This window comes from Carettochelys insculpta, chromosome 3 (assembly GCF_033958435.1).
Source record: "Carettochelys insculpta isolate YL-2023 chromosome 3, ASM3395843v1, whole genome shotgun sequence".
Classification (NCBI taxonomy): Eukaryota; Metazoa; Chordata; order Testudines; family Carettochelyidae; genus Carettochelys; species Carettochelys insculpta.
In genome coordinates this window covers 104,174,039-104,187,210 of record NC_134139.1, presented here as the reverse complement: position 1 = coordinate 104,187,210, position 13,172 = coordinate 104,174,039, and the positions used below count along the sequence as shown (strand labels likewise).

Sequence of the window (13,172 nt, the reverse complement as noted above, 5' to 3'; positions counted from 1 at the left end):
TAGAATCAGTCTGGTATTTTACACCAACCAAATAGGTTCAGTTACTGCTAAACACCCTAAATACAAATTACATTGGATAAATGTCCTGAAAATGCACTATTATTCATTAAAAAGGCATCATTATTAATCATGTTTATAATGGTAGTGCCTAATGATCAAACAGAAGCATGGACTCCTTGTGCCAGGCGCTGCACAAAGAACTGGGCAGCTCTTGCCCCAAAGAGCTTACAGCCGTTTAAACAGACCAAACACGGACACTGGTTTTGGGAGAGAAGGAACACACAAGCAGTGTGAACAATGTCACAGCAGCAAATATAATTTTAGTTCCACAATATTTTTGAGGAGTGGAGAAGGGCAAGGTTGGTTAGGAGGGGATAAGATAAATGGAAAGAAAAGCAAAGGTTCTGTATGTAATACACAGATAGGTATATTTTCACAGGAATGGTGAACTGCAGTCAACGGGAGCTGCAAGCGGCCATACCTGTGGACACTCAGGCAGCTAAACCATCTGTTGGCTCATCAGGGGCTAACCGTGGTGAACTGTGTCTGGACTAGGGACCATTCGTTGTCCACCTCTATTTTACATGTTCTTTCACCAGTATTATTGTTAGAGGTCAACAGAAGAGAAAACATATTTTGATGAACATGTAAGGAGTTCTCCAAATCTATCAGATATCTTAGCAATGCCAAATCCAATCTACATTGTAACAAAACTGTTTACAATAAAACAGCAAATACCCTCACACTCTGCATAGATATATTCTTAGCATCTACCTGTCTTTCCAAATGTGCTTGAATTTAGGTTTGATCTCTTCACAGTAAATTACTGCGTTGTTCAGAATAAGAGGATACATACTGTATGTTCCTAGAATGACCACATAGTTGCACAAAGTACTCTAGGCCCATAAAAAAGGTTTTAGTGCAAAATATAACAAAAGTTGACAACTTTATGCATATTTAATATTATGCTATATGATAAACTACAAAAGATGTTTAATGTACAGTTCAATTTTTTTAAACAATTGAATTTCCATTCAAATTACAAGACAAAACGTCAAAAGGCAGCTTCACTTCTTGCTGTCTCATATCACTGGTAGCACAAAACCTGTGATTTGGTTATGAATTTTAGAAAAATTAAATGAACAGATTGTTGGTATCATTTGAAATCATTCTCCTACAAACTAATACATTATATTAGATTCTGTAAACTTAAATTGGAAATGATAATTCAAGGGAAACAAGCTTAATTTATTCCTTAATTTAGATAGTAATATTTCAATTTACAAACTTGAACATTAGAAAAAAACATTTAAAAGGAAACATCTCAAGGAACATGAAAAAACGAGATGCTTACCCATTTTCTTCAAGTATCGTATTCATATGCATTTCAGATGATCTACCACAAATCCATACCATGATCCATATCATAACACCTGCATGACTAACGTTTTTCAGCTTATACCTTACACTAAAAATCTGAAGATAAGCCAACTTGGCAAGTCAGCAGCCAAAAGAAACAAAGAGGCTTTGACAAATGGAACGCTGGATGTGCAACTTCAGAAATGAAAAAAAAAAAACATGCTACCACAATCCAGTTTTGGAGGTCAAATCTTTCTCGCTCTTACAATTTGAGACCCAACTTCTGCTCAATATGGAGTTGGTCACAGCCGCAGCACAGTAGATTATTAACAAGGGCAGGGAGGAGGAGATGCCTGCTGAGTATTTCCCTGTGCACTACGTCAATAGGCTGAGCTGCTTAATAGAAGCTAAGCCCAAAGAAACTGGTTTCTGGTGCTGGCAGCTGCCTACCACACTGCCCCACTTCCTATCTCAAAACACACCCTTTATAATAGGTGTTTTGATCTAACAGCTCTAACCCATCTCAAAACAACAAAAAGAAAAGGAGCATAGCACAGCCTATAACTTTGCCCTAAACAAATCCCTCTCTAAAACAAAAGAACTGTTTTACTTTCAACTACATAATCACAAACTTCGTTAGCTGAAATACTGAAAAATTTAAAGAGCTTTAAAGCAAAGCTCATTGTCTAATACAATACAGCACAACAATGGACCTCAACACCCGATTTTTAAGAGAGGAATACAATGCTTTCTTGGCCACCTGATATGTTTGTACCATGGGCTGTAAAATATCGGATGGGTATTTGTTCATTTCTTTGATTTATCGGTATTCAGCCACGTGAAGTATATTTTTAGTCACTGTGATGTTATCACTCAAATCACTGCTGTGTCCACTCTTATGCATAACAACTAATACTAACTTAACTATGGATTTTAAGTAACATCCTAGAAAATTACATTTTGTCCAAGTAAGAATATTCTTCTACAAAAAAAATATAAGGCAGTTTCAAGACACTCAAGAAAAATGGTCACACAAAGTCTCCATGGATGATGGATTTGTAATTATTAAATTTAACTCTTAAATTAACTGGTGTGTGCTGTAACAATTAGGTCTCAAGCTTTCAATATGTGGGCTTTATAAAAGTTGCACTTTGGCAGTAAATGTCCTCTTGAACAGGAATAATTATTTTACATATAACCATTCGCAGTGGCATGAGGTCACTTCCTGCACTACATTACAATTACTAAATAGCAACTTGCTCTATAATTAGTTCTATTGAGCTCAATGGGGCTGCTTTCAGAGTAAAGTATGGTCTCAATTTGAATAGGGGTGGCAGAATGAAGAGCTTGATGATCACTATAATGCAATGAAAAGCATCATTTCAGCATTCAAGCCTGCCTACTTATAAAAGTGTCAGTCCAATGAGAAAGAAAAACTAGCAGTTGCACACTTATACTCATTAATATTGCTATACAAGATCACTAAATCTGAAACACAGGAATTTATTTTCTTGCTGAGATGTAAGGAAAATTAACTTGCTAACTCACCATTGATACACCACACACTTAGCATGCAAATATAGATGGTAAAAAGGAAACACCAAAATTAGTTGACTTGTATTTACATTTAAGAAGTCATATCCGATTAATACTGAATGTACATTTTTTTGTTTATATTTTGCTAGACAAATAATTTCAGTCACCCGACAACAGGAATAGTATCCGAATGGTAAGCATATGCAGTCTTCCACTGCTCTAACAGCACTAGACAGAAGATATGTTGCTAAAAATAGCAAAAATAGCTACAGTTATGCTGTAGCTGCTGCAGAGATTGTCCCACACAGATTTAGGCCATGCAGAGACTAAAGAAGAATAATTGGGGTACTCCTGGGTTCAGCTAGAAGTTTTGTCCTGAGACAGAGTGAAGTGGAGGAGACTTGTGGGTGACCTATGCTCCACCCAGAGTACAACTCTTTAATTCAGGTTTGTCAGTCAAGATGAGCAGCCTGGCTGCTAGAAAGGGCTGGCTATTTACCCTCATCATAAGCTAGAACTAAAAAGATTGGGGGCAGGGGGGAAGGAGGAGGAGGGGTGTTTTTTTCACAAGGCATTTACTACAGCTCATTAATAAGAATGATTTAGTTGAGTTTGAAAGGTAGGGTAGGCTGACTTAGTTGAACTGAAAGCTCGGGGGGCGGGGGCAGCCAAAGCGAGGAGGTATTAACACCCCTAATTGAAAAAAAAAAAAAGAGTGGCACTGTAATCTATAAAAGGCTTCTCTGCAAAGCCAAGATAGAAGATAGCATCCAAAGAAGATTATTGTTACAGTACGGTGACAAGTGATGGGAATTCACATATTAACCAGTTCATGAAATGGGAGATAGCCGATAGTTGTAAGGTGTTAGTTATCCGACAAGTCTGATAGCCAAGGCTCTTGTCTTAATTTTCTGGTCATCCCGTCAGACTTCAGAATCTTATGAATGGAACTAGGACAAATTCATTTTTCTTAATAACCTGTATGCATGACTGGAGCTAAAAATATTTTCTTACAATGCTGAACCACCGATATCTCAATGGATACGATCCTCTAAGTCACCACTGGTTTAACTGCTAGAAGATGGACCAGGCTGGGCTTTGAGTGTGTGTTGGCTGGTTATGCAAAATGGATTTCCTTGGATGAGCAGAGGATTGGTCTGGAGTGACAGGGTGTCTTCACCCATTCCAATGGGAACAACAGAAAGAAAAAAGAAAGAAAGCCTTCAGTAACATGTAAAAATCTGTGTATATGGTTGCCAAGTGTGAGTCATTTGCAATATTGTTGTATGTATGTTGGTTCCAGGAAACTGGAGGCAAAATAGGTGAGGTAATATCTTTTCTTGGACCAACTTCTAATATGCCAAGGATATTAGAGACAGAAGCTTATACAGAGCTCTTCTTCAGGCCTGGGAAATGTGAAGTCACATGAAGAACGGACTATGGAGCCCAGAATTAGTGGTGGAGAACCCAACATCTTTATCACTTGAGAGCTCTCTCCTCTCTTTCTTCTTTCTGTGATGAAGGCATGAAGGAGAAAACAGATTCTGCAGTTCCCTTGGTTACATGAAGCATGAATAAGGCTGGACACCAGTTTCTGCAATCTCTCATTTACACTGGCAAGCGGCTGGCTGGCAATCACGACCACTGTAATCCAAGATGTCTAGTGATTTTTATAGCTCTCCTACCAGCAGCCAGCATCAGAGCAAAATATATAAGAGGAGGCTGACAGGGAAAGAGAAGTCATTCACATGCCACCACAATATTGTCTATTTTCTATAAGCCTATATGTATTGAGGGAATTACTGAAAAAGGACAAGCTGATCCTGCTGCTAGCTGTCTTCAGTAAAATACAGCTGGGGAAGTAGAAGCAATGGAAATGGAAAGTTAAACAGGATGAGTGCCAAAGAGGTCTTGCCATAAATTGTCTCAGCAACAGAAGAGAAGCAACCTGTACATTCCATGCTGACATCTAATGGTGCAAAAACCACCTATGATCCTCTAATGACACAGGCGTTCTATCCTCTGGGTTTTCCATGCATGATAGCTTTGACTTGCCTTCATTTCATAAATAAGGATTACAACTCTGATGAAGAATTCATGGCTATGCACCTTACATTTAAGATATAAAAACAGAATTTAGTTTTTAGCAGATTAAGAAAGATTCAGTAGAACTTATTACTGTGTCTCTTCTGAGGCTTTTAAACTACTCTGTACAGTTTAACGATACTCTGAATAAAGGAATTATTTTTTCAGATACATAGTGCTCTCCACGGATACAAAATTTGTGTCTACATTCACACCTGCAAAAATGAGCTGTGGATACCCACATCTGTGGATGTGGGTATCTGTGGATATCTGTGTATTTGCAGAACTCTACAGATAGAGTTCTGATCACATTCCAATTCCCCATTATGAATTAAGTACTACTAAAAAACAATGTTCTTTTGAGCACGTCTAGGGGAATTTTGGGCACTATCCCACAAACAAGCATGTAACCAACTTTATACATGTTCATAAGTATTTACGGATTGGGGTGTTATTCTTTTCCGTTTCTGTGACAATGAATGGGTACATAACCATTTAAGTTCATCTGCAGTCTCTACTGAATAAGCAAAATCATCATAAATCATGTACAGATATTCATGAGGTTAATGGTTCTTTTAAAACACTACCTAGTAACTAAAAACAGAAGTGATCAGGCCTGCCAAACTAAAACCTGCCCCAACAAGCTAAAACTTATTTTCACTGTAGATTTGAGTGTCCTTGAAAATCCTTTTCAGGCATGCAAACAGAAAATTGTAGTTTGGATACACAACCACAGGAAAATTAAAATATGTAACTTTCTTCTGTTGCAGTACATATGTAGCCTAATTCAGTAACACAAACATTAATGGTATAACTATTGTAGTCTAGAGCTGGGCTACTGAACTGATTTCTCAGTTTGCTAGAACTTCTGAATTATTTTTAAAAATTCCACTTTGACCCAAACTGAAAATCCTGAAAAATTCTGGCAAACTGAAGAAGTCAGAAAATACATATTAGATTGGAGTGACCAGCAGGGCGCGTTGTCACAGAGACACACACAAACTGATGCAATGGTACTACAATTTTTGCTGTTGTGCTGCTGTCTGCAGAGCTGGGCTATAAGTCAGCAGTCACTACTCTGGCTGCCCAGCTTTGAGGGCAGCAGTGCAGAAATCAGCATGGCATGGTATAGTATTATCACCTGACATATGAGCGGCAGCTGACAGGGCACTGCATTCTGAGCTGGGTGCCTGGTCAATGGAACTGCTCTGGCTGACCTGCTTTGAAGGCAGCACTGCTTTAATCCCTCATGTGCTACTTTGAAGTAATAGTGGCAATACCAGCATTCCCCCTAAAATATCCTTACAACCCCTCCCCCTGGCAATTCCCTTTTGGGTCAGGACCCTAAGTTTGTGAAACACTTGTCTTCCCATGAAATCTGTGTAGGACAGGGTAAAAGCACATAATAGACCAGATTTCATATTAGGGGAAAGGGAGACCCAGTTTCACTGTCTGTGATGTGCCTTTCATGGCTGTGAATTTCATAAGGACCTAATTATGATAAAGTCATCTGCAGCTATCAAATAATGACTGGTCAGAGAAACAGGACTAAAGAACTGCCGCATTTACTTGTTATTTAACTGGAACTGACAGAACAGCCCATTAACACTGTGACATCAACATGGTTTTTTATTCCCCCAAGTGGTCTACCCTTGGAGCTTATAAAACTCATGTAATAATGGTGTAACTACAGTTCTTAGACAATCTTTTCTTGTAAAATTATGTGGGAAACTCTAATGGTTCAGGCAGACTATGAAATGTGTTGTACACAAACTTTTTGAAGTTCTATCCATCCACCCTTCCTGTATCCCTTTTGTGTGGGTGACCCAGACCCCTCCTCCTATCTTTGAGGATCCTTCCCACCCATAATTCTGAAGAGTCTTGAGGAATCCAGCCATCTGCACATGTGTCTTTTAGATCCCTGGACTATTGCCATTTCCTCAGACACATTTACTTTCTTCTTAGCCTAGCAAACAAAACAGCTGGACAGGAGAAGCCATGCTGCACACGTGAATTCAAGAGCATTCTTGGGATTCTACAGGCACTGCTGGATCATTTGGATTTTCAAGGATATTCCAAAAGGTAAAAGAGATCTGAAAGAAGAGAGCCAGGAAGTCAACTGGGGCACCGAAAAAAAAGAGAAAAGATGCCATAAAACCTATTGTAGACTAAAAAGAGAACTGGAGTGGCTTGTTTGCAGTCAGGGGAATGAAGAAAGGGAAGGAGAGAACATGCTTCATCTACTAAAAAGAGATCAGATGCCATTCCAGGATATGCTTAAGAACAGGCAGGGTAAACTTTATATCAGTACTTACATCAAGCTGTGCTGATTTTGATTATGATCAAGTTACATACTGGTAGGTATTCTATAACATTTCCCATTTTTTCCTCATCACTTTGTACTGCATTAATCCTTCTTTTATTGTCTTTTTTGGAGAAGACTGAAAGTGTTGTGCTGTCAGAGTCAATACCTACCTACCATGGGACCTCTACCTTACTTCACTGTACCTCACTGTGTTTGGATAATGATCTCACCCCACATTAGGCAGTGGGGGATTTATCTGGATTGTTGGAAAAAGACTCTGCCCCTTTAAGGTCTAGAGAGCTGGGGAGTGACTTTTGACTGCAACAGCAAATGATTGGAAGAAAGGGTCTATGCCAGTACAGGAAAAGCCATCTTTTGCCCGAACCAGGTGGCACAGCACCCTCTTGCCCAAAGAAGTTGTGAAACACTGGGTTTTGTCAAGCTCCACTGTGGGCATTGCTCTAGCAGCTCCTTTCTCAGGCTGCTGGGAAGGAATTTTACTTCACTGCCAAACTGGCCACAGCACACGCTGGGGAAGAAGGGGCTGCCACAGCAGGTTTGGGGGCAGGGGGTACTCTGTAAGCAAAGAGCACAGTAATAAAATTAAAAGGAAAAGAAAGAGTTCTTCTGGAAAGGAAGAGAGCCACCTGCCTTCCTTTAGTCCTCCCATTAGCCCTCATTTAGGAAAGGGATGGTGAGGTCTCACCATTGAGTTGGCTGGGACCAGGACAGGCAAGAAGGAACCCTGACAGAAGCCTCTGGATATATATTAAGATGATTATGCAATTACCTGAACTATACACTTTCATCTGCTGGGTACTCCCAGACATTTATGAATAAAGTTGTGGTCTAACTGAACGACATCCAGTCTTTCTTCTCCTCCTGGCAGAGGAGAATAGTGGAGGTTGGCTGGAAAATGCCACACTTAGGAATTCAAGTCACATACGTTTTAGTCCATGAAACGTGACTAATACACTGCAAAAAATGGTACAATGAAGAAAAAGTAGTGGTCCAGATTCAACGGTGTTTCGGGGGTGGGAGAAATAGTTCAGTGGTTAGAGCACTGGCCTTGTAAACCCAGGGTTGGGAGTTTAAAGCGTTGGGGCATAGAGAGGGATGGTCTTTCAAGGTTCTAGGGCAGGTTAGATTAAAAAAATAAAACAGTCAGCGATGATGATAGGTTCTGCTGTGAGGGCAGGGGACTGGAGTTGATGACCTCTCAGGGTCCCTTCCCACTCTACGAGATAGCACACATCAAAAGAAGAGGAACCATTTGGTTGCTGGCTTTTCTTTTGTAGGTGCTAATTTAATTGCTTACACAGACGAGGTAGGCAAAATGTATCTCCAGTGTAAATCCACTGAATTCAGTGGTTACACTCAACAATCTCGTTAAACTGTTCTATTCACAACAGTTTAATTGACTTTGAGACAGAAATGACCTGAGAATGCTCTACTGGCATTTAACGTAGCTATCCTTGAATTAAATGTTAGGGTCAGCACATTCTTTCTGAAACTTTTTCTGATATTAACAAGAAGTCCTGTGGCACCTGATAGACAAACAGATATTTTGGAGCATAAGCGGGTCTTCACCCACAAAAACTTATGCTCCAAAATATTTGTCTATAAGGTGCCACAGGACTTCTTGTTCTTCTCAAAGATACAGACTAACAGCTACCTCTGTAATATTTATCTGATATTGTCTTTCAATGCCAGAAATTATGGAATAGCAATAATCATTTTAAAATATCTAATAGTGTCGATCATTACCAAAGGGAACTGCTGGTAGTGAGTGGCATCTGATTTACTTATTCCTACCTCCTTTGCACTCCTCTATATGCAGTAAGGCCATGACAGGATCTGTTCATGGTGGTAATGTATACATAATCACCCCAGCGAAACCCTAGCTGGGGACTGGATTCATAAGCTAACTTAGAACTTCCTGTCTTTCAGTCAACCAACTAAAAGCATCACAGAAACATTGTACCCAAATGGAGCTTGATCAGTCCTGGTGCCTAGTCTCCCAGGCTGACACGGAAGTAACTATATTCTAGATCATCTCTGACCTGTGGCACAGGAACAGTTTTTGAGTGCATCCCTCCCTTACTCCTCTCCATGCACTTTACCCCACCCTGCTCCCCAACCTAGGGCTGATAGCTGGGGCCCCACACATGGGATCCGACAGCAGAACCACCAGGTACAGAGCTGGTGGCTGTTCAGGAACCTCAGGGACAATAAGGCAGCTACAGGCTCAGCCCCAGACCAAAACCTAGGGGTGCTGAAGCAACCTCCCTCACATGCCTACTTCCTGCAGCTATGTCCCTGACAGGCGTTTGTCTAACTTGTCAAACTCCAATGATGCAGATTCCGTAACATCCTGAAGCAATCTGTTCCAGCTTTCAACTATCCTGACAGGAAAGCTATCTAACATATATCCCTTGCTGCAATTTAAGCCCATTACCTCTTGTTCCATCCAGCGGATAAGTAGCACAACAAAAATCACTCATCTTAACAGCCTTTACGTATGGTAAAACCTTAACATGCATGAGGAAAGGGGTGGGGCGTGTCGCGATGACAGTGCAGGCAGCATTGAGGGCTGGCTGCTCCCAATCCTACCCATTCAGGAGCACCAGGGTGGTCTTCCTCCCTCCCCACTCCCCCCACACCCCTTACCAAGGGGCCACGTGAGTCTGCCGGGTCCCCTGATGCAAGGTAAGAGATCTGTTTCGATCTTTCCACAAAATGGTCTAAGAAGTTAATGGTGCCTACTGGAGTGTCCACAGAGGCAGGGCTTCCTGTGTGTAAACAGTTACGTTGCGTTTTTATGACATACAGTTCTGTAAACAGACATGTACATACTACAAATCTACACACAGCCCTACCTCACAATTTAGATTTATGTAAGCCTCACAAATAGTGTATTAAAGCCTTATGTTAATCTGTATATGCAGAAGTGGTATATGCACAGGGGTTGTAAAAATTAGTCATTTACAATTAAATTCACATTGGTATTGCTCCGCTGAGGTACAACTTGAATAATGAAATGTGGCATAACATCCTGTTCTCATTTCAGTGGCAGAACTTTTATCACAGTGTAAATCAAAAAGCAAACAATGGTGTAAGATACGCAAAAGAGAAGCAAACCATTTCCAGTATCTGTTGATGGAGCTGCTGCATAATATGCATTGCTTTTCCACATGTCAGTCAATGGTAGGTAACTGGATAAACCTGCATTTCCAAAAAACTCTGGCAAGCTTCCAGAAGCACAATTCAGCAGCAAAACAGAGTAGCTTTCTATGCCGAGTTACACCAGGTGTATGAAGTTCTGCCAGCTGTTCAGCCAGAAACCAGGCTGTTTCAGGGGGTTATATTTAAATTAAAAGATTCTTCTGAAGTGTCGCATTGCAAAATGCAGCCTGCAAATACACTTAATATGGTTGAAGATGTTGAGTGTGTTCTCAAGGGGCAAAAGATGGGGAAATTACACTTCAGCTGATTAGATCAGTGGCTCCCAACCTTTTCAGTAGGGCAGACTCCCAATCACCTCCCCTATACCAATCACAGTCCCCCAAAGCCATTTCTATTTCCTAGGATCATTTTTATTTATCTTCTATGTTTTTCATGGCCCCTCCGCAATACTATTGAAGACCCTAGGTTTGGAACCACTGGATTAGGTGCAACCATTTGAACTACTGATGATGCATTGCCTGGCACATTCCTAGCCAACAGGAGGAGACACTGATCTGCACTCAAAACTTGTGTACATTTCTGCAAACATCTGTTGCACGGCTCCTTCTCGCCAGAGGCATCTTTCTGCTGGTGGTATGTTTTAAGAACATTAGATTTAATGCTAATCTTTATTCCTTCAAACTATCCATACCCACAAACTTCAGAGTCCGGCAGCAGAGACACATTTTTGCCCATCACTTGCCTTTCTCTCATACAAATTTAATCTGCACTGCGCATCCCAACCTCTGAAACTGGGGAAGTCTAGCTATGGGCTTCCTATGCTTTGTATTTTTCACTTACAAATAATTTAGAGATAACCAATTTGATAATCTGTTGCTATCATCTTCCTCCTTCAAAACACACATATGCCTGTTTAATAACGCCGGCTTCAAACACACATGGGCAGAAATACCCTCCCAAGTAACAGTTTTCCACTTTCAACAACTGGCACTCACTATAACTATTATTTAACCATCTTTAAATTCAGTTCTCACTCCTGTGGTTGTAGGTTTTCCATAATAATCCTAACAGAACATAAAGCAGGGTCAGACACAGAGGGGAAGTAACATTGTCCCCATCAGATCTTACATCATTATGTCTTCCAAAGGAAAGCAGAGGATTTCCCTGAAGCCCCTAGTGGTGTGTTCATTAGCTCTGGAAAGGTAGCAGGGTTTCTTTTAATTAACTCTGACTTACAAAAATTGAATTAGTAGCTATTTTGCAAATGTCAATTTCCCCCAAGGGTGAAGCAGAACAAAAAGAGCCATACTAAAATTTTATGCAAATTTAGTATTTATTTAGTAAATTTATTTTACCATACCCATGAAAACAGTAACTGACACAGGAGTTTTCAATTCATATATCACAATTGTAGAGCAGAGGTTTATGCTATTCAATGCATAAAGATTAACAGCACTGATACTACTGGAAGAGTTGTTTTGAAGAATAAAAAGGAAGGATCAAACATTTATCCTTAGGTTTTAAAACAGGTTTCTTCACTAGATTTTTATTTGAGAGACTTCTGAAATCATCATACCATTGCAGTAGCAGCAGATGGCATTATTATGGCCTGCAATAATTGAGTAATTATATCAAATATGTGCAAAAACCAAGGCAGCTTCAGATCTCTACCAGCACTTTACCTGACAGTGCAGCTGTCTGCTGATGTGGCCAGGACACTAACTGAAATACTCTCTGTTTGCATCGCTGTTGGACGATCTGCAGGCCTGCTGATGGGGAAGAAGGGGGAAGATGCCCCAGGGCCCAATGATTCGTAAGGGCCCAGGCCCTTTAAATTGCCTCTGGAGGGCTGGCTGCGTGGCATGCTCTGGGAGATGCTGAGAGCTGCCTGACCCCAGCCCTACCCCTTCTGCAAGAGGTGCCTTCCAGGAGTTTGGGGGAAGGGAAGGAGTAGGGGGGACAGCCTGGGGTAGAAGATGGTGGTCAGGCATCTCCCAGCAAGCTGGGAAGTCAAAGCCTATGTTCTACACTGTACTCTGGGAGCGTGACTAACACGTGCAGATATACCTGAGCCTGCATCTACGCTATGAGATAAATTTAAATTTATTAATATCAATTTTGTAATTCTGGTATTTATAAATTCAATTTTGACTATCCTCACCTCCCCACATGCTCCTCAAAGTCAACTTATTCTTGCCACGCTCAACTGGCAAACATCAATGTTGCAGTAGTGCAGTGGGGGAACCTATCCCACCGTTCCCTCATAACTGTAGTATTCTGGGTATGCTCTCTGGTCTGCATCTTCTCACACTGCATTTTCCTCATTCCCCTCCCCTGGTAAGCAAAAGTCCTTTCTGCCCATTGGAAGGAAGGAAAAGTAGGAGGTCCACAAAGGTGGCAAAAGTTTACAGAAATCTTTCTTTGGTAACTGAATTCTCAACTGGCCAGCCACTGAGTGTTCCCCTATCCCATGACTATATCCAATCCCTGAAAATAACACAAGGACCCTGAAAAGCCTGAAGAAATAGAAGATAGGAAAGTTTTTCAAAAAAGAGCTGCTTAGGAGAGGATCTTTTGCTTTCTAGTGATCTATAGGCTTCTGAGCACAGGCTGTGTTCTCAACTGGCCAGCCACTGACAGTCCCCCATGATTGCATCCCAAGCCTGAAAATAATGCAGGGCCCTGGACTGTATTCTCATGG

General features: G+C 40.8%; 1 protein-coding gene across 6 annotated transcripts in view; it reads right to left on the bottom strand.

Annotated features, from left to right (window-relative positions):
- Positions 1-13,172, bottom strand: part of MAP7 (microtubule associated protein 7) — a 179,118-nt gene that overhangs the window by 132,748 nt on the left and 33,198 nt on the right. Inside the window, exon 1 of one of the 6 annotated variants that reach the window (XM_074990496.1) lies at positions 1,355-1,423. The exons of the other annotated variants lie outside the window; for them this stretch is intronic. Within the exon in view, the coding sequence (XP_074846597.1) occupies positions 1,355-1,358 (4 nt within the window). The 5' untranslated portion in view covers positions 1,359-1,423. Of the gene's footprint in view, positions 1-1,354; positions 1,424-13,172 lie in introns of those variants that run through there. 6 annotated transcript variants of the gene reach the window in all.